This window comes from Magnolia sinica, chromosome 13, assembly GCF_029962835.1.
Source record: "Magnolia sinica isolate HGM2019 chromosome 13, MsV1, whole genome shotgun sequence".
Taxonomy (NCBI): domain Eukaryota; kingdom Viridiplantae; phylum Streptophyta; class Magnoliopsida; order Magnoliales; family Magnoliaceae; genus Magnolia; species Magnolia sinica.
In genome coordinates this window covers 37,151,719-37,172,529 of record NC_080585.1, presented here as the reverse complement: position 1 = coordinate 37,172,529, position 20,811 = coordinate 37,151,719, and the positions used below count along the sequence as shown (strand labels likewise).

Sequence of the window (20,811 nt, the reverse complement as noted above, 5' to 3'; positions counted from 1 at the left end):
GTCTGATGTAATTTTATCATTAATGGCAACATATTTTCACTTTGCAAACTAATATCATTTCTTTCCATTTAAGGGAGACGGCAAAGCCATCCGTAAAGTGAAATTTGTAAAGCCATGTTGTTGGTCAACAACCTTTAAGACGAAGAATGAGAAAGCATGTGGACTGGCTTTACTGTATCAGACTGGAGTGCTTGAAATAAGGTAATTTACTAAGTAACACTTCTGCTTGCCCAGCTTGCAATAATGATATTGGCATGATGAAGCAACTGATGAGCAACAAGCTTTTTTATTGAGAAAGACGCAATATGATTTCTGTGGGGAAAAATTTAATCTTGACGGTCGATATTTCGTCCAAAGGGAAGAGGCGATGTACCGCCCATTGTGGCATTATGGGGCTCCACCCAAGGTTGTTGCTCTCACTTGGCTCATGGGATGGAATAAGGTGTTCACCATTGTTAATCTTCAAAAGAGGTTGATGGTGCTTCCAAACATTTGTGTGATGTGCTTCAAGAATGAGAAGTCGGTCGATCATCTCTTCACCCATTGCTCACCCAAGAAATTTGAGAAAGCTTCTTTGATTTATTCAGTGTGTCATGGGTGATGCCGGACTCGATTGGGAATTTGTTGCTAGCGTGGCATGGGGTGGAGTGAGAACAGTTGGAAGGGCAATCTGGTGGCTCTCTTTGCTGGCTGGAATTTGGTTCATTTGGGGGGAGAGGGACAATCACTCTTTTAGGAACCGTAGCAAAAGGGCTACAAAGATTTGTAGTAAGGCTAAGTCTCATGTTATGGTATGGGCTTTAACATCACAAGTAGTGGGAGATATCTCTTCTTTTCCTCTTTGTTAGCCTGATTTGTAACTTTCGGCTTTGGCCTTGGTCTTTTATTAATAAAATTTTTAAAAAAAAGAGAGACCATGGAAGTATTTTGTGATAATTTATTCGCAGATGATGAATATTTTCTGTCTTTGAGCAGGTCTTTGCCAGATTTAGAAGTGGTAGGAGAAAGCTCTTTAATGTCAATTCTAAGATGGAGTTTCAAGGCTAATATGGTTAAAACTATGAGTTCTGCTGATAGCGGGCAGATTACATTGGTGAGTATATTACCTTGTCTTGTTGCATGCAACATGCTAGAGCAATTCATCTTTATTGTTCTCTATTGCTAGGTCATCTTGATTTGATAATGAACCGCTTGAATTTTTATCTGCAAATTCATGAGATTGCAAGTGTTGTTAAAGGTCAGCATGAGCCTTTAATCAGAAACAACTACTCTGTTGGAGACTACAGAATCTGGAAACACGAGCCTTCTGGTGGCTTCTTGGTGAAATCTCATTTACATGTTTTGACATTAGAGGATAAAGAACCATTTGCTGGTCCTCTGTGGAGATCCCCAGCTCTTCAGAGTGGTTGCTTTCCTATGGCTTCCGATTCTTGAGGTCTCGATAGTTAACAATTAAAGAGGACAATGGCCATTCTAACTCAATGTTTGATGTGTACAGTGAGTGGGGAAGATGGATCTCACCTCTTCCTTTATTGCTCTGTGGCCTCCATTTGGAACCAATTTATCTCAGAATTCTGCATGTTGTGGGCCATGAGACAATCAGCAAAAGAGGAATTCTTTAGCTGGAATAACGGCATTTACCGTGAAGCATGTACTTAGGAGTCTGGTTCCCTTTGAAATATGTAGGGAAATATGGAAAGAAAGAAACAATTAGATATTCAATGATTCTTTAGAGACTCGATTTCTGAACGGGCAGTGTTTTCTTCCAAATTTAAAGGGTAGCCTACATCTGAAATTCTGAAAGATTGGTTGGAGTTGGTTACTGGTGATCGTATCTCGGCTTGAAGTTCATCTTCATGGTGTCCACCACCTCCTGGAATGTTCAAAATGAACTTCAGCGGCCTTTCACGTACTGATGGATCCAAGGTGAGTATTGGGGGAAAACTTAGGGACACAGTAGGAAGGTTGGTACTCACGTTCTATGGTCCTGTCCCCTATTGCAATCAGCCAAAAACAGAGGCTCTAGGTATGAGAGAAGCCCTTTGAGTCTTACTGTTTCACAAGATCATGCCGACGGTGGTTGAAGGCCATGCATCTCGATTCTTTAGCTGGACCAAAGATGGTGAAGAGCCATGGTGCCTGCACTATATTCTTAATGATATTAGAGCCATGGTGCCCGAACTAGATTGGACCGGATTCATCTCTTAGCTCCTCCTAACGAGGTGGATAAGCTCTTTTGGAAGGTTGGGAGTTTGGGGAGGTTTTCGGTTAGATCCTTTTATGCCCTTATTCACACTCGGAATATCCCCCTCCAGGATGGGGCCGACTTGCATAGTAAGGGTGTGCGGCTTTTGGTTGGCTTGTTGGGAGGAAGAAAGTCTCACAGTCGATGATATTCACATAAGAAGTATGGTGCTGCCCAATATTTGCATCTTTATGTATACATGACGAGGAAACGATGGACCATCTGTTTGTGCATTGCCCGTTTGTGGGGTCGATATGGGTGGACATCCTGTCTTGTTTCCGTTTTCTGTGGTCATTTTCGGGTGTTGTGGGAAGAAAGAAATGCTAGATGTTTTGACAATTTCTCCAAATTAGCAGTTGGTGTCTCTTCTAGGGCAAGGATGCTTGTTGTCAATTGAGCTTCATCTGTATTAGGGTGGGGAAGATAAGACTTCATGTGTCTTTGGTGTAAGAGGGGAAGTCTGACATGGTTGAAGAGTTTCCGGGAGACATGCAAAGGGCGGAAGCGGCGGTTGTTGAAGATGGAACACCAGAGTTCATGCCCGAGGAGTACCGATCCTTTTTAAAGAAATGTGTCATGAGGGTAAAGGGGAGGCAGAGAAACGGATGGATGTTTCGACTCTTCTTTTTGACATGTGGGAGAGAGAGCATTGTGGTAGGGAGGCGAGAATTATTGCTCGTCAATGGAGAAGATGTTTCTGATGCAAAAATGAATATATGCTCGAAGCAGATTTTGAATGATCTCCAAACATAGGTGCGTGTGCAAAGAATGCGAAGTAAGTGGAAGATGTGATCTTTCTTGCACATGTGGCCCTAAGGTGCAACACGTGGGACGGAAAGCAAATACTTCTCTTGACTTTACGTCCCAAAGGTGCTACCAGTCCTGGCATTAGAGTGAAGGATATCTCTGAGATAGCGTCAATGCCAAATAATAAGAGTCTGCAGTGGCAAGTCGCGAGGATGTCACATGCGGAGGGAATGATGGAGGTATTTTGTGAGGAAGATGTGCATGATCGAAGCTGCTCAATCAGGGCTAGGGCTAGGACTCGGAAGGGGGAATAGCCTAGTTTGGATCAACAGATTTCCTGATAGCATGTGTTGGAATCCAAGATTCTTGCCCATTAGCAAAGATCAGGCCAAATATATGAGTAAGGAAGACGAATCATGACTCAAGAAATTTGGGGATTCAATTGCGAAATTCGGGGGGTCTGGAAAGCACGGAAAGAAGATGTCAATGGCTCCAGGAATGCGACGAATAAAAGGGGTTACCAAAGAGATTGCAAGAATGATAGGCATGTTGTTTGGTGACAAACTAGAGGATTATGTGGGCATGTTCTTGTTTGTGGAAGAGAGGAAGACAAACCATGCTTCAATTAAGGAAGGATGAGGATAGTGGAATAAATAAAGATAGGGCAGGGGTGGAAGACAAGTCGATTTGAATTTGGGGATAATGTTACAATTCAATTAAGCAGGATAGTTTGGGACCAGTAATTAAATGAAGATCGCCTGTTGGAATATTCGTGGCTTGGGGTGTGTGTAGAAGAGACTTCAAATCAGGGATTTATGCAGAAAATATAAGATTAAGATGGTTGCTTTCTAGGAAACGAAAATGCAGAGTATAGATAAGGCAGTGGTAGATGCGTTGTGGGGTAGTAACACGAAGGAATGGGAGTATATTCCAGTGGATGGCCAAGCAGGGGGAATTTTACTGATATGGAATTCAAATATCTGGAAAATATCAGACTCTTTCAAAGGGCAGTATTCTATATCTCTTTTATTGACAAAAATTTCCATAGGTTTCCAGTGGGCTTTCACACCAGTATACCAAACAAATAGAACAAGGCAAAGACCTCAATTTTCGGATGAGTTGAGCACATGTCATAGCCGATGGGTGGTCCCTTGGTGTGTGGCAGGGGATTTCAATATGGTAAGATTTCCATTTCAATAGTCAAATGAGAGTAAGACCACATGCAATATGAGGGCATTTTCAGAATGGATAGAAAGCAATGGTTTGGTTTACCCATGGGGGAAGCAAGGTTCACATGGTCAAATGGTCAAGCCTGTGCCACAAAGTCTAGGCTCGATCGTTTCTTACTATCAACGGATATGATGGATAAGTTCCCTTTTTTATCTCAAAGGTCATTGCCTAGACCCATATCTAATTATTGCCCGTTCATGTTGGAAATAGATGAAGAAAAGTGGGGCCTGCATCCGTTTAGATTCAAGCTTGCTTGGTTGGAGGTGGAGTGATGCAGAACAATTAACCACTTGGTCTAAAAGCTCGAACTGTTAGAGTATGACGAATTAATCCCTTTATCTCATAGCCCAGGCCCCACATCTCATGGGTTAAGACATCAACCGAACCCCCCTCGTGGGCTCATGGGCCCCAAATCACATGGGCTGCCCACCCCGAGTGTGTCCCTGCATCCCACGGGCTACCCCACTCGAGCCTAGTGTGAAACGCGCATTAATCACCCTCGGTGAAGAGTCTCGAACACGAGGCCTCCCCCGTGGGCCTTGCCCACCCCGAGTGTGCCCCTGCATCCCCCAGCCGGCCCCACTCGAGCCCGGTGTGAAAATGCCCCTACATTAATCACCCCTCGGTGAGGAGTCTCGAGCACGAGACCTTCCGCTCTGATACCAATTTGATGCATGATAGTGAACCACTTGCTCTAAAAGCTCGAACTGTTAGAGTATGGTGAATTAATCCCTTTATCTCATAGCCCAGGCCCCACATCTCATGGGTTAGGACCTCAGCCGAACCCCCTTCGTGGGCCCCAAATCACATGGGTTGCCCACCCTGAGTGTGTCCCTACATCCCACGAGCTACCCCACCCGAGCCCGGTGTGAAATGCGCATTAATACCCCCGGTGAGGAGTCTCGAACACGAGACTTCCCCCGTGGGCCTTGCCCACCCCGAGTGTGCCCAGGCATCCCACAGGCGACCCCACTCGAGCCCGGTGTGAAAATGCCCTTGTATTATGGAGGGATTCCCATAATTGATTCGGGAGTGGTGGTCGTCATCTTTGGTGCAAGGTAATGCTGGTAGTAAATTGTTTCAAAAGCTTAAGTTGTTAAAGGCCAAAATTAAAATCTGGCAGAAGGTCTTCAGAAGCAGAGAAGAGGAGTCAGTCAATTTGCTATAGTAAATTCAAAGGCTGGATATACTAGAGGAAAGCTGGGAATTATCAGAAGAAGATAGAGGGTGGAGAGAAATATACAATGCGAAACATAATGCAAGGTTACAGGAGGAAGAGATTAAATGGCGGCATCGCTCTCGTGCCTTGTGGCTAAAAGAAGGCGACAAAAATACAAGTTTTTTCATGCAGTAGCAAGTGCGCGAGTAAGGGTTAATAAGATGTCTTCAGCGGATGTGGAGGAATGCATGATGGAAGGAAGAGAGTTTGTGTGGTGATTGTGGGTTTCTATAAGAAATTGTTGCTAAAGGAAAATTTGAAAAGACCAAAAGTTAGAGAATTTGTCATTTGATAGGTTATCTTGGGGGGGGGGGGGGGGGGGGGGGTTGAATTGTTAGAGGTAACATTTTTAGAAGAGGAAGTGAAGCGGGCAGTTGATGATTGGTGGTGACAAAGCTCTTGGGCCGGATGGATTTCCAGTAGCATTCTATCAAAAAATTTAGGAGTTGGTGAAAAAACAGGTGATCGAATATGTCAATGAATTTTATGAGCTAGGTTCTATGGCACCACAGTTGGGTGCTACATTTATAAGCTTTAATTCCAAAAAAAGGAGCAGAAAGTTTGAAGGGTTTTAGGCCTATAAGCTTGTCAGGAGGGCCATATAAGATCATGACTAAGATTCTAGCATCCAGATTCAGGTCGGTGATATCTAAATCTCAAGGGGATTTTGTTTCAGGCAAGCAGATAGTTGATAGCGCGCTAGTGGCACATGAATGTATAAATGAAAGTTACAAAAGAGGCTTAAAAGGGGTGGTTTGCAAACTAGATATTGAGAAGGCTTACGATTATGTTGATTGGGAGTTTCTAGACAATATGTTACATCATTTGGGATATGGCCAAAGATGGCGATGTTGGATTCGAGCATGTATTCAGTCTCCTAGATTTTCAATATTGGTAAATGGTTCCCCAAATATTCTTTTTACATCCTCAAGAGGTTTTAGGCAAGGGAATCCATTGTCTCCTTATTTGTTTGTGGTAGTGATGGAAGCGTTAAGCAGAATGATCGGAAAAGGGGCAGAGTTGGGTTTAGTGAAAGGTTTTACGATAGACAATTTGGACGTTCAAATCACTCATCTTTAGTATGCGGACAATACCCTCCTTTTTTGTGATGACAATGAAGAAATGATAGACAACTTGTGAAGGATATTAATCTGTTTCGAGGTAGTTTCAAGGCTAAATTTAAACATTTTTAAGAATGAGCTTTTGGGGGTTGCCATTTCGAGAGAAGACGTGAGATTATTTGTAGAGGTGTTCGGGTGTAGAGAAGTCTCTTTCCCAACTTCATACCTATGGCTTCCTCTATGCTTGGGCAAACTGCCAAAACATTCGTGGGACAAAAGTGATTGAAAGATTTCAGTACAAACTATATTCATGGAGAAACAAGCATCTTTCTTTGGGTGGTAGATTGAACTTGATCAAGTTGGCAATGTCAAACCTCCCAGTTTACTTTGTCACTTTTTAAATGCCTGAAATTTGTGGTGGACAAGTTAGAAAAAATTAGGAGGGATTTCTTGTGGGAAGGGGCAGAGGATAGACACAAGTTCCATCTGTTAAAGTGGGATGGGGTATCTAAGCCTTGGGATCAAGGGAGGGCGGGGTTGTGGAAATTAGATGATATGAATGTAGCATTATTAGGGAAGTGGGTTTAGAGATCGGGGTGGAGGGTAGTCTTTGGAGGGAGGTGGTGGGGTGGAAGTATGGGCTACGGGGAGGGAGGGACTCAGGACTCGTCTTTTATTTGGAGATCTGTAGCTCTTGTAAAAAATAAGGTTTGGGAAGGTATAGGTCTTCTGCTAGGAAATGGGTTAAAGGATATATGGGTGGGAGAGCATAAATTGAGTGATGCTTTTCCAAGGCTAGGTCGAGTGGTGGTGAATATAAATGAAAGGGTGGCGAATTGTTGAGAAGCGAGTGCCGAGGTTATTGTTTGGTCCCCTTTGTGCAGGGGGAATTTAGATGATGTCGAATTTGAGGAGTATGTTAACTTGCAAAAGCTTTTGGCTCATATTCGCCTAGTTTTGAGTGAGCCAAACGCACTCACTTGGAGGGAAGAAAAGTTCTGAAAATTTTCAGTTTCATCTTTCTTTAAAAAGATTTCCGGAGGTTCAAGGTACGAGGAGATTAATCAAACGACCCATGAATGGTGATATGGTGCTCCAACAAAGGTTGCGGCGTTTGCATGGCTAGTTGGCCGGAACAAGTTTCTTGCGGAGGACAATTTTGACAAGCGTCAAATGATTCTTCCTAATGTTTGTTTGTTGCGTATGCGTGAGGAATCAGTGGATCAATTATTTATCCATTGCGATTTCACAAGGGGAATTTGGGAGTCTTTCTTTAAGTTATTCGGAATTGCTTGCGTCGCTGCCCAGTTCAATTGGGCATTTCTTCTTTATGAGGCAGGGCATTTCTTCTTTATGAGGCATGAAGGAGTTCATGGAAATAGAGCTTTGAAAGTGTGGCGGCTATGTCTACTGGGGGGGTGGAATTTGGTCGATATGGTTAGAGAGGAACAACCGATATTTTCGGAATCGGTCGTGGCGACTTTCAGACGTGTTCAATAGGACCAAAGGGAATGTTATGGAGTGGGCGTTGGCGGCCAAGGTGGTGGGTCGTTTTCCGGAGTGTTGGTCAGCCTTGTAATTTAATGCTTCTTCATCTATTCGGATGTAATATTTGAACAGTTTTTCTTCTGTTTCAGTTCTCTTGTAAATTTCTGGCTTCGGCCATCTTTGTTAATGTATACCCAATGTTTAAAATAAAAAAATGTTGACATTTTCTCTCGTCTCTTTTTGTTATACTAGCGGCGTTTTATCCACCCTAAAGGAGAGCCTTTTTTTTTTTACACACGCACCCGAAACACAAACCCATGCAAGCCGTAGTTGGATTTCACCACCTATGGGTATCGAACCCAAGACCTCCTCAAAGTCTACTGCTGAGGTAAGGACTCGAACCCACCGTAAAGGAGAGCCTGAAACAAAGGACCAGGAGCAACTTGGTATGAGTAAAGCTTTTCTATTTCAGTTAAATGTAAGCCTAGAAATGCTGAAAATCAAAACTCACTTGACTGGATAGTAGATTCTGAATAAAATGACTTGGACATTTTATCTTGTAACTGAAAAAATACACACACACACAAAAAAAATAAAAATAAATAAATAATAATAAAAAATAAAAAATAATAAATAAATCTTATACACATTTGGGCTTGGGTTGATTTCCCTAAGGATGACAAAGATGGCAAAAACATGAGCGGCCATGGTCAAAGGTTGATGGATGCCACGATTGAGACAATTGCTAAAATTCTCAGTCAATCTTCCATCGACCAATAATGAAATGCTTGCAGAATGGATGAAGGTTTTGTGATCAAAATGCCTTGATAAACATGAATGTAAAGACAATCCGCTTTAAAAGCTGTGGAGCTAAAAAAAATTACCATCATTATCAATAACCCTCTTAAATGAGATAGGATTCTACCACACTGACATCATTAGAATCTTACGAAATTTGTTGATGACAACGCATCTAATCTTTACTCATCCCACAATCTAGCTTGTGTTCTCTAGTAAAAGACTTCCTCAGTGAAGGCGATATTTACTTCCTCTAACAGTGCCCTTCAAATATCTGAGAATCGGTGCACTTTCAAACAACTTTGAAGGAATATTGGTTTATGCATAAACTAATATTATTTTTGGGCTGGTGAAAGTGACATACTGTTGTCCAATATCCAGGTAAATCTTCTATACAAAAAAACTCCTTCATAAACATGTACTGGTTTGTTGACTTAAACAGGCACTAGGGTGGATAATTCTCTTTCTCACCTTTGGGCTGGTCTAGAACATAGTTCCCAGAGTGAGAAACAGATGTTGGGAACAATGTGAGAAACAAATGCATGAAATGTCTCTTTTTAACTACACTTATGACAGTGATTGTCATGAATCATGAAACAAGTGTGAGGTAATGGAAAGCCAGAATCCTAGGTTTTTGCTAGGGGAAACTGGTCTTCTGGTAAATAATGTCTAGAGTGTTTTTTTTTTTTTCCTTGGCTTTTATTCTCTCCATTTTCATCCACTTCTGTTATTGATAAATATTTGAGTGGTCCACAATATTTCTTTCAGATTTAAAAAGATCTTTCTTTCAGATTAAAAAATAAATAAATTATTACCATGTATATATGAACTGATTTTTCTACATGAAAAGGTTGATCTTTTAGTGAACATTTTGAAGGCAACCAAGGTCTATTACAGCAGCCATATCTGTTTGGTTTTCATTTTCATCATATGCTTATTTCCAAAGAAGTGAAATAATATGTTCTGGAATATCTTTTCTTGGTTGTCAGCCAAGGATATTTTTCTTTATTATTTTTATCATAGTTCTTGAGAAATTTAGAAAAAAGAAATCATGATCCATACCCTAGAATATTCTGAGTATTCACACACAAGCACATGTACTTGTGTTACTAAATTATTCTGTGACTGTTTATTTGGTCCATAGCTACAATGTATGGCTTCCCTGCTTAAGATGTAAATTCTTCTAACACTCTTCTTCTTCTTCCTTCTTCTTCTTCTTCTTCTTTATATAATCTTGAGGCACTCACAGGTAAATGGGTGTGAATTGGCTTTCATCTCTCTTTTGGCTGTTGAAAATGACTTCAGGTATCTTTCATTATGTTGTTTAGTTCTGACTTTAGCTGCAAGTCAATTGTGGCATGTAGTTTCTAAGAGAACTGAATGGCTTCTTCTAGGATTCCAGATTCACTGCCCTGCCTTCATGATAAAGTTCTTGCAGCTGCTGCTGATGCTGCAATTAATGCCTCTTTATATCAGAAGAAAAAGCAGGTTTACTCTCTTACACTTTTAGGTTTGTATCGCCAGATGTTGCAATTTTGTAGGAGTTCCCTTCTGTAGCGTACTTCTGTTGCTACAGGGTTCTAGCCCAGGGATTCTTGGTGGTATCATCAAGGGATTTAAAGGGGAAAAGGCGGGGCATACGACAGATCTTACTGGAAGTCTTCTTAAATATAGTACTATCGAGGATCTGGAGAGCATATTTTCAAGGGTTCCATTCTCTGTCCCATCCATGGCTCTCACTGATGATCTAGGTGGTGTGGAACTTGACATAGGTACTGCCATCATTAATGGTGGGATTCGTAATATAAATGCAATTTCTGCTTTTGATGAGAATTCTCTCAATCTCTCTCACTTGCCATGCATGTATTTATGCATTCACTCTGCCTACATGTGTAAATATGTTTCTTTATATATGCAGCATAGTCACAACAACACTAGATTCCTTTCATGTAGTTTATTACTTTAATCACATCTTTTTTTCTTCTTGTTCTTCTTCTTCTTTCATGTAGATGACATTGAAATTGATGAAGCCTCACCCACTGCACCAGCTTCATCTTCGATAGGAAAACATGATAGAAGAGGTAGACCAAACACTTTTTTACCTCTTCCAAATGTTGTTTCAACTCCAAATTCAACTGACTTGTTACTTTTGTGCTACAGATGAGGAAACGGAGAGAGAGAAATTGTTCCATGGAACAGCTAGTGACATGAAGCCCAGATTAAGAACAGCTGAAGAAATCAGGGCCCAATATAGAAAGGCTGGGGTAAATCAGATAATATGTAATCCAGTAAGCAATCAAGCCAGTTTATTTCACATTGTGTTGTCTAACATGATAATATATTCCAGGATGCCTCCTCTGTGGCGGCAGATGCAAGAGACAAGCTCGTTCAGCGTCAGGAAAAGCTTGAGGTAGGGTTTTATCTTGGTGAATGTTTTAGATTGGAAGGATGATAACATTGCCATATTTCATGAAAACACAGAACAGCTAAAAATGACTGACTGATGGTTTTTTGAAGTCACCATATTTACGGAAATTGGCTACAAAATACCAAAACAACCCTTTAAATATTATTAGATGATGCCCTTGTGTAAGTATAGTAATATTCTAAAAAAGAAGTATAATAATATGCTTTTTAGTTTCCATAAGCAGAGATGTCTACATCGTGATATTTCTTAAAGAGAGAATTTGTGGAATTTGGGTTACTTTCTTGGAAGAGAATTGCAAAAATGGTGAGTTCCCAAACTCTACTCTGCCAGCACATGTCAACTTGGCAAGGGTCCTGGATCTGGGCTGGTAATCAGTTGTGCCCAAAAAGTACATGTCATGACCTGAAAACTAGGCTGATGTACATTGGATTGGCCTGATTTTTGGGAAGTCAAATCTTCATGGTAGGGCAATGGTATGGACGAGTTTAATGCCATGCACATACCATCTGGACCCAAAACTTTAATTTGGAGGCCTTTGGGTGGTTGTCCATAGTTTTCTATGATTTGGCCCACCTTATGATTGAATTGGCCTGTGTTTGCATTCTGGTTGCACATCATGGTGGGGTCGACCTGTTGGACAGGCTGGATGCCATGCAAACTCAATGTGAGCGCTAGAAAAACATCTTGTTGTCCCAATAAACTAGAGACCATGGTGATATCAAAGACTGAAGAATCATCATCATCATCATCTCTCCTTTTTTTTTTATTTTTGTGTGTGTGTGTGTGTGTGTGTGGAAAGCATTTTCATGTTTGTCCATGGAGTTGAGGCCATGCTAACTTATCATGGAGTCAAGCTCTATGGTACCACGGTGATGTGTGCATGAATTCAAACTGTGCATCAGGTGTGCTTCCCTTGTTTGGCCCTGAGCCAAAAAACTAGGCTGATCCAAAACTCAGGTGGGTCCCACTATGGTATTGTAAATATTTTTCCTTTCATGAAGCTATTTCAAGATTTATAGCAAGCAACTGGTGTATTTATTTGGGAAATTTGTGCAATGTGTTTTTGTGAAACTTTCTAAAGTTAATTCTTCAGTATTTGAGGAAAAAGAAAAAATAAAAAACTGACGAACATTTCCTTTAAAGTTGTTGGTTACTGCCATTGTGTAATTCAACAGGAATTTCCTCGAAGTCAGATTTTCCTCACGGAACTTTCAGTTTACAATATTTCCCAGTGATGGTATACTATTTTTTGCATTATTAGACTAGGGATTTTTCTTACCAGAAATTTTTTTTTTTTGGAGGCTTTCTGAAAGGAGAAATCATTCCACTCTTCTCAGATTTGTAATTATTTTCCAGAAGAGTTTGCTTATCCGCATGCTTCTACAAAACTATGTAAATTTCCCTAATATTTTACCGGAGCTTCATTCGTTTTTTGGTCAGTTGTCCATGTTTTTGCAATCCAAACCATTGATATGATGGTCCATTGTGTATAGACCATGCTCAACGTCTCCTTCATTGGAAGGTCCGAGCCATGCATGCAATCATTGGCCTTTCTGAATTGAATGTGAACTGTTGCTGTATTTTCTTAAAAGCACCTCTATGTGGTGATCATCAATGGGAGAATTAGCTCTCATGGGGGAGATTTTTTTTGACATGGTCTATCCACTATGGGCCTATCAGACTCTGGATCAGCAAACCATTGGCCCCACTTATACAGACTCAAGGTCCAAGGATGATATTCATAGCCTCAGGTCAAAGGATTATTTGATTCTTCTCTTTCACAAGTTGAGAGTAAATTATAGATTATGAGTTATTTAAATATTTCTAAGCTACTTAAAGAAAGATATTTGTAGAATATCTTTTATTCAGCAAAGCCTCTTTGGTACTCTACCCATTATATAGATTTCATTCAAGTAGTTGATAATAAAAATACCCATTGACGATCATTCCTTATATTTTCCTACCAGAGGATCAGCAGACGTACTGCAGAGCTTGAAAGTGGGGCAGAGAACTTTGCAGCAATGGCAAATGAACTTGTCAAAACCATGGAAGCTCGGAAATGGTGGAAGCTATGACAAGCCAGCATCATCTACAAATGGCTGGGTTTGTTTACGAGTATCCATTCAGGTCCTCAATTACAGTTCCTCTGCTCGCGCACTTCAGATTTATGTGAAGGCCATGGATTATTCTCCGATTCTGCAATCAAATGTAGTTTCATGGCTTGTACTGTTCAGATGGGTTTGGAAATGTTTGTTTCAAGAATGTAAATTTGTGTAACTTATCAAAACTCATGATAGTTAACTTCTCAAAGCCACTACCAAAGGTGATTATCTTTCTATTTGATTCTCAAGGCCATTGTATCCCATATCTTGTTTTGTCGATGTCTGTATTTTGCTGTCAAATGTATCAAATACAAATGGTTTTGACAAGGGAAAAAGAAATTTATTTTCAGTGAAATGGTAATTCATAGCATTTTCTTTAAATTTCAAGTTGAGAACTGATGGTGAATGCCTGCTAAGTGTATGGGGCGGCAGCAGCATGGCTGCGGAACTTACTGTTCCTTCACATATTCTAATGAGCCCAGACCAAGTGAAGGTATAATTCAGAATTTTAGTGGTGATTTCTCAAGGGCAATGGGTTGTAGCAGTTGGCGTCTGCAATTTTTCGAAAGCAGTTTCAGCAGGCCGGCATGATCTGCATTTGCCTGTTTCTGCAGGATGGCTCTGAATGGGACCAGGAGGCTGAGAGATGAAAGAGGTGATTCGGTCAGGCTTGCACGCTAATGAGGCATTTGTGAAAGTTTGTTCCGTCCATTAGGTGGATCTCACCATGAATATGTCCTGGCCCAGAAACTCAATTGTCCACTCATTGAGGTGGGTCCCACGGCGAACATGCCCTGGTCCAAGAAATCAATTCTGTGCATTTATCAGGTGGTCAACCTGGTCCACTCATTAGGTGGGCCGTGTTCGTTTAGTATAGATATTTAGCCATCATTTTTTGAACCATCATTTCTCACACATTGAATGATCACTATGCACTGCTAAGACCAAAAGCGGCGAAGGGTTTCTAGCCATTGGATTTGTTAAGATATCTTGACAGTGTGGAAAGTAATTTGGATAAACGGTTAGATGGTTGATCAGAGTACTCATTGTTGACAGTTGGACCTTAGGATTGGATGTATGGATGATTACACTGTCACATGATCATCGGTGATAAGCATTTTCTGTATCTTTGGAGGAAGGATGCACTGGCATCTCTGGCTAGTGTTTCTCAATCAAGGTTTGAAGTATCATCAGTATCAGCCAGATACATGTTTCATCCATGAACGATGTGGTTGTATCAGCCTGATACATGGCAATACAGAGCAATGCGAATCTGTTTCAGTGGTGATACCGTTTGATTTTTAATCCTTGCTTGCTCTCAGGCCAAAAACCCTCTGTAAATCTCTTTTGGTTGTGTGGGCCCTACTAATCATAGAATGAGGACCCACATCTCATATTGAGATGTCCACAACACTGGTGGAAAACTAGTGAAGACTTTTTCACCTTGTATTTCAAATCTGAGATTCCTTTGCACTTGACATGGTATCTACACATTCTGGCTTTTCTAACGACCCACTTGTTTAACATGCTAACCCATGTACGTCCTTCAATTGTCTATGGCTCAAAAATCTCATGATCGGATGATCCTAACCACTGGATCTGTTGCAACTTTTTAATCATTATTGATAGTCCATATAATAATTTATTTATTTTTTTTCTATAGATTTGACGTTAGGGTTGCCATATGGATGGCATTTTGAGAAGGTGGCCTGGCCCACCGAAGAGGCAAGTAATAATTTGTTGAATGGTCCGGATCTGCGAGGACATGATCGTATTGTGCAGTAAACATGGGTCGGCAGTGCAAGCTATTATTCAAGAGATTACAATTCAGAAGACACATTGGTCGGAAGTTTTAAGTTTGAATTTTGGACTAGCTCTGACCCAAAAGGCAAAACTATGTTGGAGGGTGTGGTGGATGCTAGAAATATCACATTAGATGAGAACTGATCCACCTATAGCTAGCCGCATGCTAACTTAGCACTGCAACCTATCTTTCCTGCTAATGCTTTACAATGTAAATCAGGCCAATCCAAGCATTATGTGGGTCACGCCTATACATTGAGTCAAGACTCTGATCATCAGCAATTTTGACAATGTGGTCCACCTGATGAACGGACTTGGCTCAATTTTGAATGAAGTGATGTACATGATGGAACCACCTGCTTCAAACCTGTGACCCTCCGAAAGAGGATCACACCTGCCAGCGCCACGTGCACACACTTGCACACACACACACAGCAGATTTATATTACTTTAAATATTATTAATGTGGTTATTAAATATCGAGAAGCTGGCCGAGTCTTCGAGTCAACCCAAGCCTGCTGGATAGTGAGTTGAGTTTTCTAAATTTTGAAGATGTATACTCAAAGGGGGTTATGAGGGGGCAGCATCGATAACAAGACGTCTTTAACAAAAACCAAATGGTAGCTTTGAATCAATTTCAAATACTGAGATAGCAGCTATTCCTTTTGTACATTTGAGTCGCAAAATAATCATACTACAAAACTGGAATCCGCATGTCATAAAAATTGCAATGTCGGGCTTACAGTATTTGAATTGTGATGACATTCATGCACCCTTGGTAGCTTGAGGCGAACACTATGATACAGGACAAGCATTCTAGCGGATCATGTCAAGGTCTGACCAACTGAAATTTTCGTGCAGACCTCAAATAAATTCAAAACGCATAAGAAGCTTTACAGAATTGTACTTTTCTCCCTTGTGGTCATAAATTGGGATGGCCCGAATCCCCGATTTCAACTCTGACACAGGCAAACATGTCTGGCCACCAAAGTCATCCTTGTCAGACCTATCATGCTCATACACTACAATCCGAAGCAATGCTAGTTCAGGAACAGTCAGTGGGAATATAAACTCTTCATCCCAAACGGGAGCCCAGTCGTCCACAATAACTTGTGTTTTCTTCGTTATCGAATCAGCAGGCACTCCTGCTATCCCGACCTGTTGACAGAATGATTAGTGGCTTCCAGGTTACCAGCTTTTCAATTTATGTCATTTCAAGATGTTCACAATTTTTTATTATTATTACTATTTATTTATTTATTTATACGGAAGGTCCAATCTTAGTTCACATTTTAAATATTCCTTGTGAAGGTTTGTTTATACCGCACTAGGACCCACATACAGGTACACATTTGGATAGTGTACACATATAAGGGGTCGTTTGGATGCCGGTAAAGTCCTTAAGTTGTAAAGGGATTACAGGTGTTTGGATGCATTTGCCTGTAAAAGCTTTATAGGCCATAAATAGATTATAGCTTTTAGCTGTAATATGAAACTTGGTAAAATGAAATGTTTCATATTACAAGTCTTTACAGCTAAAAAGGCATTATACATGTTAAAACACAATGGTTAATATACACTTATGATACATGGGGCCCCCCGTAATGAGTATGGTACATCCAATCTATCCATCATGTATGTCCCTTGATGCTCTCCTGTGGCCCTAAAAAAACAGCTTGTCCATTATCAAATGGATACACGAGGGAAGGATGGGACGTCCACTGTTAAAAATTTCTAGATTGCATTTGGGGCCCACTGTGATGGGGGGAAGACATCTAATCCGTTTAGTGTGTGCATGCTTTAATGCTCTCTTAGGGCCCTAAAAAATCAAGTCTTTCTTATGTGATTTGCAGATTTTGGAGGGTTCACCTGCCAAGTTCTATGGTATGAATACCTACTTTATTTATAGTAAACACTTTATAGGCTAGCCAAACACACAATTTATTTACCTGTAAACAGATTACCACTTATAAAGCCAGACGGAATAGCATGTAAACCGATTACACCTGAAACTCTTTTCAGGTGTAATGTGTTTACAACTAAAAATTACAGGCATCCAAACGACCCCAAAGACTTCTGAGCCGCTTATCAGCTGGGCCTCACCGGGATGCTACCCGGTCCAGATATCACATGGATTAGTTGGATGATCCTAACCACTTGATTTGATTGAAAAAAAAAAAAAGGACAATTAAAAAGTGCTTCTTAGTGCGATTATCTGATTGACCTGATTCTTGGACAAGGTTACATACACAGGGGCCTACATGATGAGTGGCTCTGATCTCTCATATGTGAGTGCTGCTCACCTGTAGTATTAGGGATCGACATTTGGATATACCCCATATTGAAAATAGAATGGAATGAGGCCCAAACCTGATGCGCTTTTTTGGGCAATTTGTTGTATCCCACAGAGTGTCAATGAAAGGATGCAAAATGCTCGCATCTGAAAAGGACTGATTAACCAGAAGCAGTTGTCCGCTACAAACTATATTTATGCTTCAGAAATTTTCTTATCCAATTATTCTATTGTAAATTTCATATATTTTCAAAGGCAAAATGCTTGTAAAAATGGTTTTAGGTTAACCTACAATTGGTTGTAGGGGATCAGTTCTCTCTGAAAAATCCACCCCCAGAGTGCGGTGTGATGATAAAGGCCTAGAACCGCTGGCATTGCATTCTCATTCTGGGCAGTTGATGCACTGACTGGGGCCATTCACAATATTTGGTATGTCCAACTGGCCCATTATCAAACTACTTCCTCTTCATGGCACCAACTACAAATTCGTGAGAGATTTAAGTATATGTAATTTTTCCACACCAACCAAAAAATGCACAACTAACCAAGGAAAGCATGCATGTGTCAGTTGATAACCAGATGTAGACCTAAGGACTAAGAAGTGGACACTTGAGCCATCTTCAATTGAGTATTGACTATTAGAAATTTACCTTTGTATAGAAGTCTGGTGGGGAGTATGAATCAAAGTGTGTTTTACTGAAATCCAAACGCCACCCATCACCCATATACACTCTCACCTGTTTAGTCTCATGGAAAGCTCAAATCAGTGTTGGATAAAGGAAATAACTGCCGACTCGACACAGTCATGTGTGGGCAGTAGATTCACCTTCAATGTTTTCTTCACTGGTAGCTTCGCAGAAGGATCAAAGACCTGATTATGTGGACCATTCTCCATCAAAAAATCAGGCTTTTTCACATAACCACACCCTCCATTAGCTCTGAAAAATCCATGCATCAACCAGAGTGACTTGCCATATCCCTGTCAGACGAAACCCATATGGACTCTAAACACCAGCATATTTTTGAGAAAAGCATTTATTCTAAGCTAATTAATTTCAGCATGTGAAGATAAGAAGGCTTCAGTTAATTGTTTATAACAGACATTTTCTTATTAAGAACAAATTATTTAACAAAATCAATAACTTGTGTGAGACTCCCGACCTTGCGAGCAATTTAACAAATTATTTAACAAAGTCAATAACTTGTGTGAGACTCCCGACCTTGCGAGCAATTTCTAGTTTGGTCCTAACAGCCAGGCTTTAAGCAATCGGAAAATCTTTTCCCTAATCATGAGTAAACTTAAACACATTCAAACTGCGGAGTCTTATGCCAGGAAAATGTGTTCTTTTCTTTTGATCTTTATGAAAACATGTTTTCTAGCCCCATGTGCAACCTCTGCGCACAGGCTTTTACATGCAGCAGATATGCCAGCCCGACAACATCTGACTGATGCATAAGTTGGCCCCAAATATGATGATGACTATACGAGAAATTGAGATTTGGTCAAATAAGTAGGTGGGCCACTCTTAAACAGAAATAACAAAGTTCTAGAAAATGCCAAATCCTAATTAGTGGACTCGCCTGATTTTTTGTAAGTTGTGATCTTGATGGTGGGGGCCACCTTATGCGCCATTTGGATTTCTCCCAGATTGGCATGAGGTTGCATGTAAAAGGTGTGTGTTAGCAAAACTTCTGCAAAACATAGATCCAAACAAAAAACATTTCCCTAAAAAAAATGCACGCAACTGAAGATGAGGATGAGGAAACAAAATTTCTTCTCACAAAACCAACATGCAGGAGAAGGAAAGTGAACTGTTCTTTCACTTTTCTCATCAAGAAAGATGATCTGCCTATAACATGGGATCAAATGAACCCATATTTGTCCATTTTATAACAAAATCAATACATGGTATGAAGATGAATAATGTGAAATAATACCAGACAAGGGCTGCCGCCAAGTAAAATATGTTAAATTGAATAGAGTTTTAGACTTGTAAGCCTGTGATACTTTTGATGGTAGAGAAATTTTTACCGACTATAGTTTCAATGAAATAAAAAGCTTTTGTTGATTTCCTGTTTGGCAATTAGTTTTAAAACAGCTAAATCATGCAAAATGATAGGATTACAGAAGGTTTTCTAGGCAGTTAAAAGGGTAATATAGGTGAAATTACACTGTTTAGGTGAACCTGTGTGAGAAGCCAACTCCCTGCTCTTCTATCCCCAAAAGAAATGAAGCTTACTTTCTCTGTGAAATGATGTGTTAGAGCCAGAAGAACTGGACAGTAAAACCATCCCTCTGTCACACAAGGCATTATGAATACCAACTCATATCATCTATTTAGTAGGCATTATTTTGGATAATTTGAATGAGGCTAGTTCAAGAACTGCTCAATAGACTAGTTCTGTAACAATTTCTTATCATGGGAAACATGTCTTCATAGCAGTGGCATTCGATAGCTTAGTTTTCCCCATTTAATTGCATAGTCCACATTCAGATCCATCCCACATTGATCCTTTAAATGCATTTACCTTTTTAAATGTGTATCTAAAGACTGAAAATCTTCCTATGGGGGCTCTCAAAGTTTTAACTCAGTTTGAATGGTAGTTGGTCTAGCAAGGACAAATGTTTTAAATATTGACGATATCAGCTGATATATCTCACGATATATCTTGTATCCGAACCGGTGTTTTAAATATCGACGATATCAGCCGATATATCCCACGATATATCTTGTATCCCACCTGTGCGAAACGAAACGCACAAGTAGTGCGATATATCCCACATTTTTTATCCAATGAGCATTTTCGATTTTTGATCATTTTTTTTCTCTCTTCTATAAATCATGTTAAATTAGTGTCAAATTGTTACAAATTCATGATTTTTCATATTTTGCATGAAAAATCATGGATTGGGAGCTTCAATTTCAAGATTTGGAGGAGAAGGGCCGGGTTGTGGAAAATTGAAAAAAAATCAATTTCTCGCAAATCAGTTGCAATCTGCATCCAAACATAAAATCAAACATGTATGTAACCTGATCTAGTGATTCTTCTTTTGCTTTTGAATGTATTTCTTGTGTTCCCACACTTCTTCTTACTTTTATAAATTATATGAATAAACTTTGAATGTGCTTGCATCAATTCAATTAGACAATGCATAGATTAGTACCCTGATGCAGGACATGGAAAATTAAATATGATATGCAAGATTTCAGGCTTAGATCCTACCAATTCAGAAACAATCACACAAATTCCACGTCCCACATGAAAATCCAAACACTCAATTAAAAAGGGGAATCTATGCGGGTACAAGCCGACATAGGCTAGAACTGGACCAATAAAAATTATAAATCAAACGATGTTAAAGGGAAATAAAATCAACTACTCATGCATAAAAATC

The 20,811-nt window shown here is 40.1% G+C and overlaps 2 protein-coding genes across 6 annotated transcripts in view; one reads left to right on the top strand and one right to left on the bottom strand.

Moving 5' to 3' along the window:
• The window catches only part of LOC131223597 (uncharacterized), a 92,091-nt gene extending 78,403 nt beyond the window's left edge, over positions 1–13,688 (top strand). For 2 of the 4 annotated variants that reach the window (XM_058219031.1, XM_058219032.1), the window contains 9 exons: positions 74–201; positions 976–1,093; positions 10,038–10,093; positions 10,183–10,276; positions 10,365–10,560; positions 10,798–10,869; positions 10,949–11,052; positions 11,136–11,198; positions 13,184–13,688. In XM_058219031.1, coding sequence (XP_058075014.1) covers positions 74–201; positions 976–1,093; positions 10,038–10,093; positions 10,183–10,276; positions 10,365–10,560; positions 10,798–10,869; positions 10,949–11,052; positions 11,136–11,198; positions 13,184–13,291 — 939 coding nt within the window. In that variant the 3' untranslated portion in view covers positions 13,292–13,688. Of the gene's footprint in view, positions 1–73; positions 202–975; positions 1,094–10,027; positions 10,094–10,182; positions 10,283–10,364; positions 10,561–10,797; positions 10,870–10,948; positions 11,053–11,135; positions 11,199–13,183 lie in introns of those variants that run through there. The other 2 variants (XR_009160575.1, XM_058219033.1) reach the window with 2 other exon arrangements.
• A 2,033-nt stretch (positions 13,689–15,721) lies between these two features.
• Positions 15,722–20,811, bottom strand: part of LOC131223595 (phosphoinositide phospholipase C 6-like) — a 41,230-nt gene continuing 36,140 nt past the window's right edge. Inside the window, exons 8-10 of one of the 2 annotated variants that reach the window (XM_058219029.1) lie at positions 18,241–18,393; positions 18,065–18,151; positions 15,722–16,279 (exon numbers count right to left, since the gene is read on the bottom strand). In XM_058219029.1, the coding sequence (XP_058075012.1) occupies positions 15,986–16,279; positions 18,065–18,151; positions 18,241–18,393 (534 nt within the window). In that variant the 3' untranslated portion in view covers positions 15,722–15,985. The remainder of the gene's footprint in view (positions 16,280–18,064; positions 18,152–18,240; positions 18,394–20,811) is intronic. The other variant, XM_058219030.1, reaches the window with a different exon arrangement.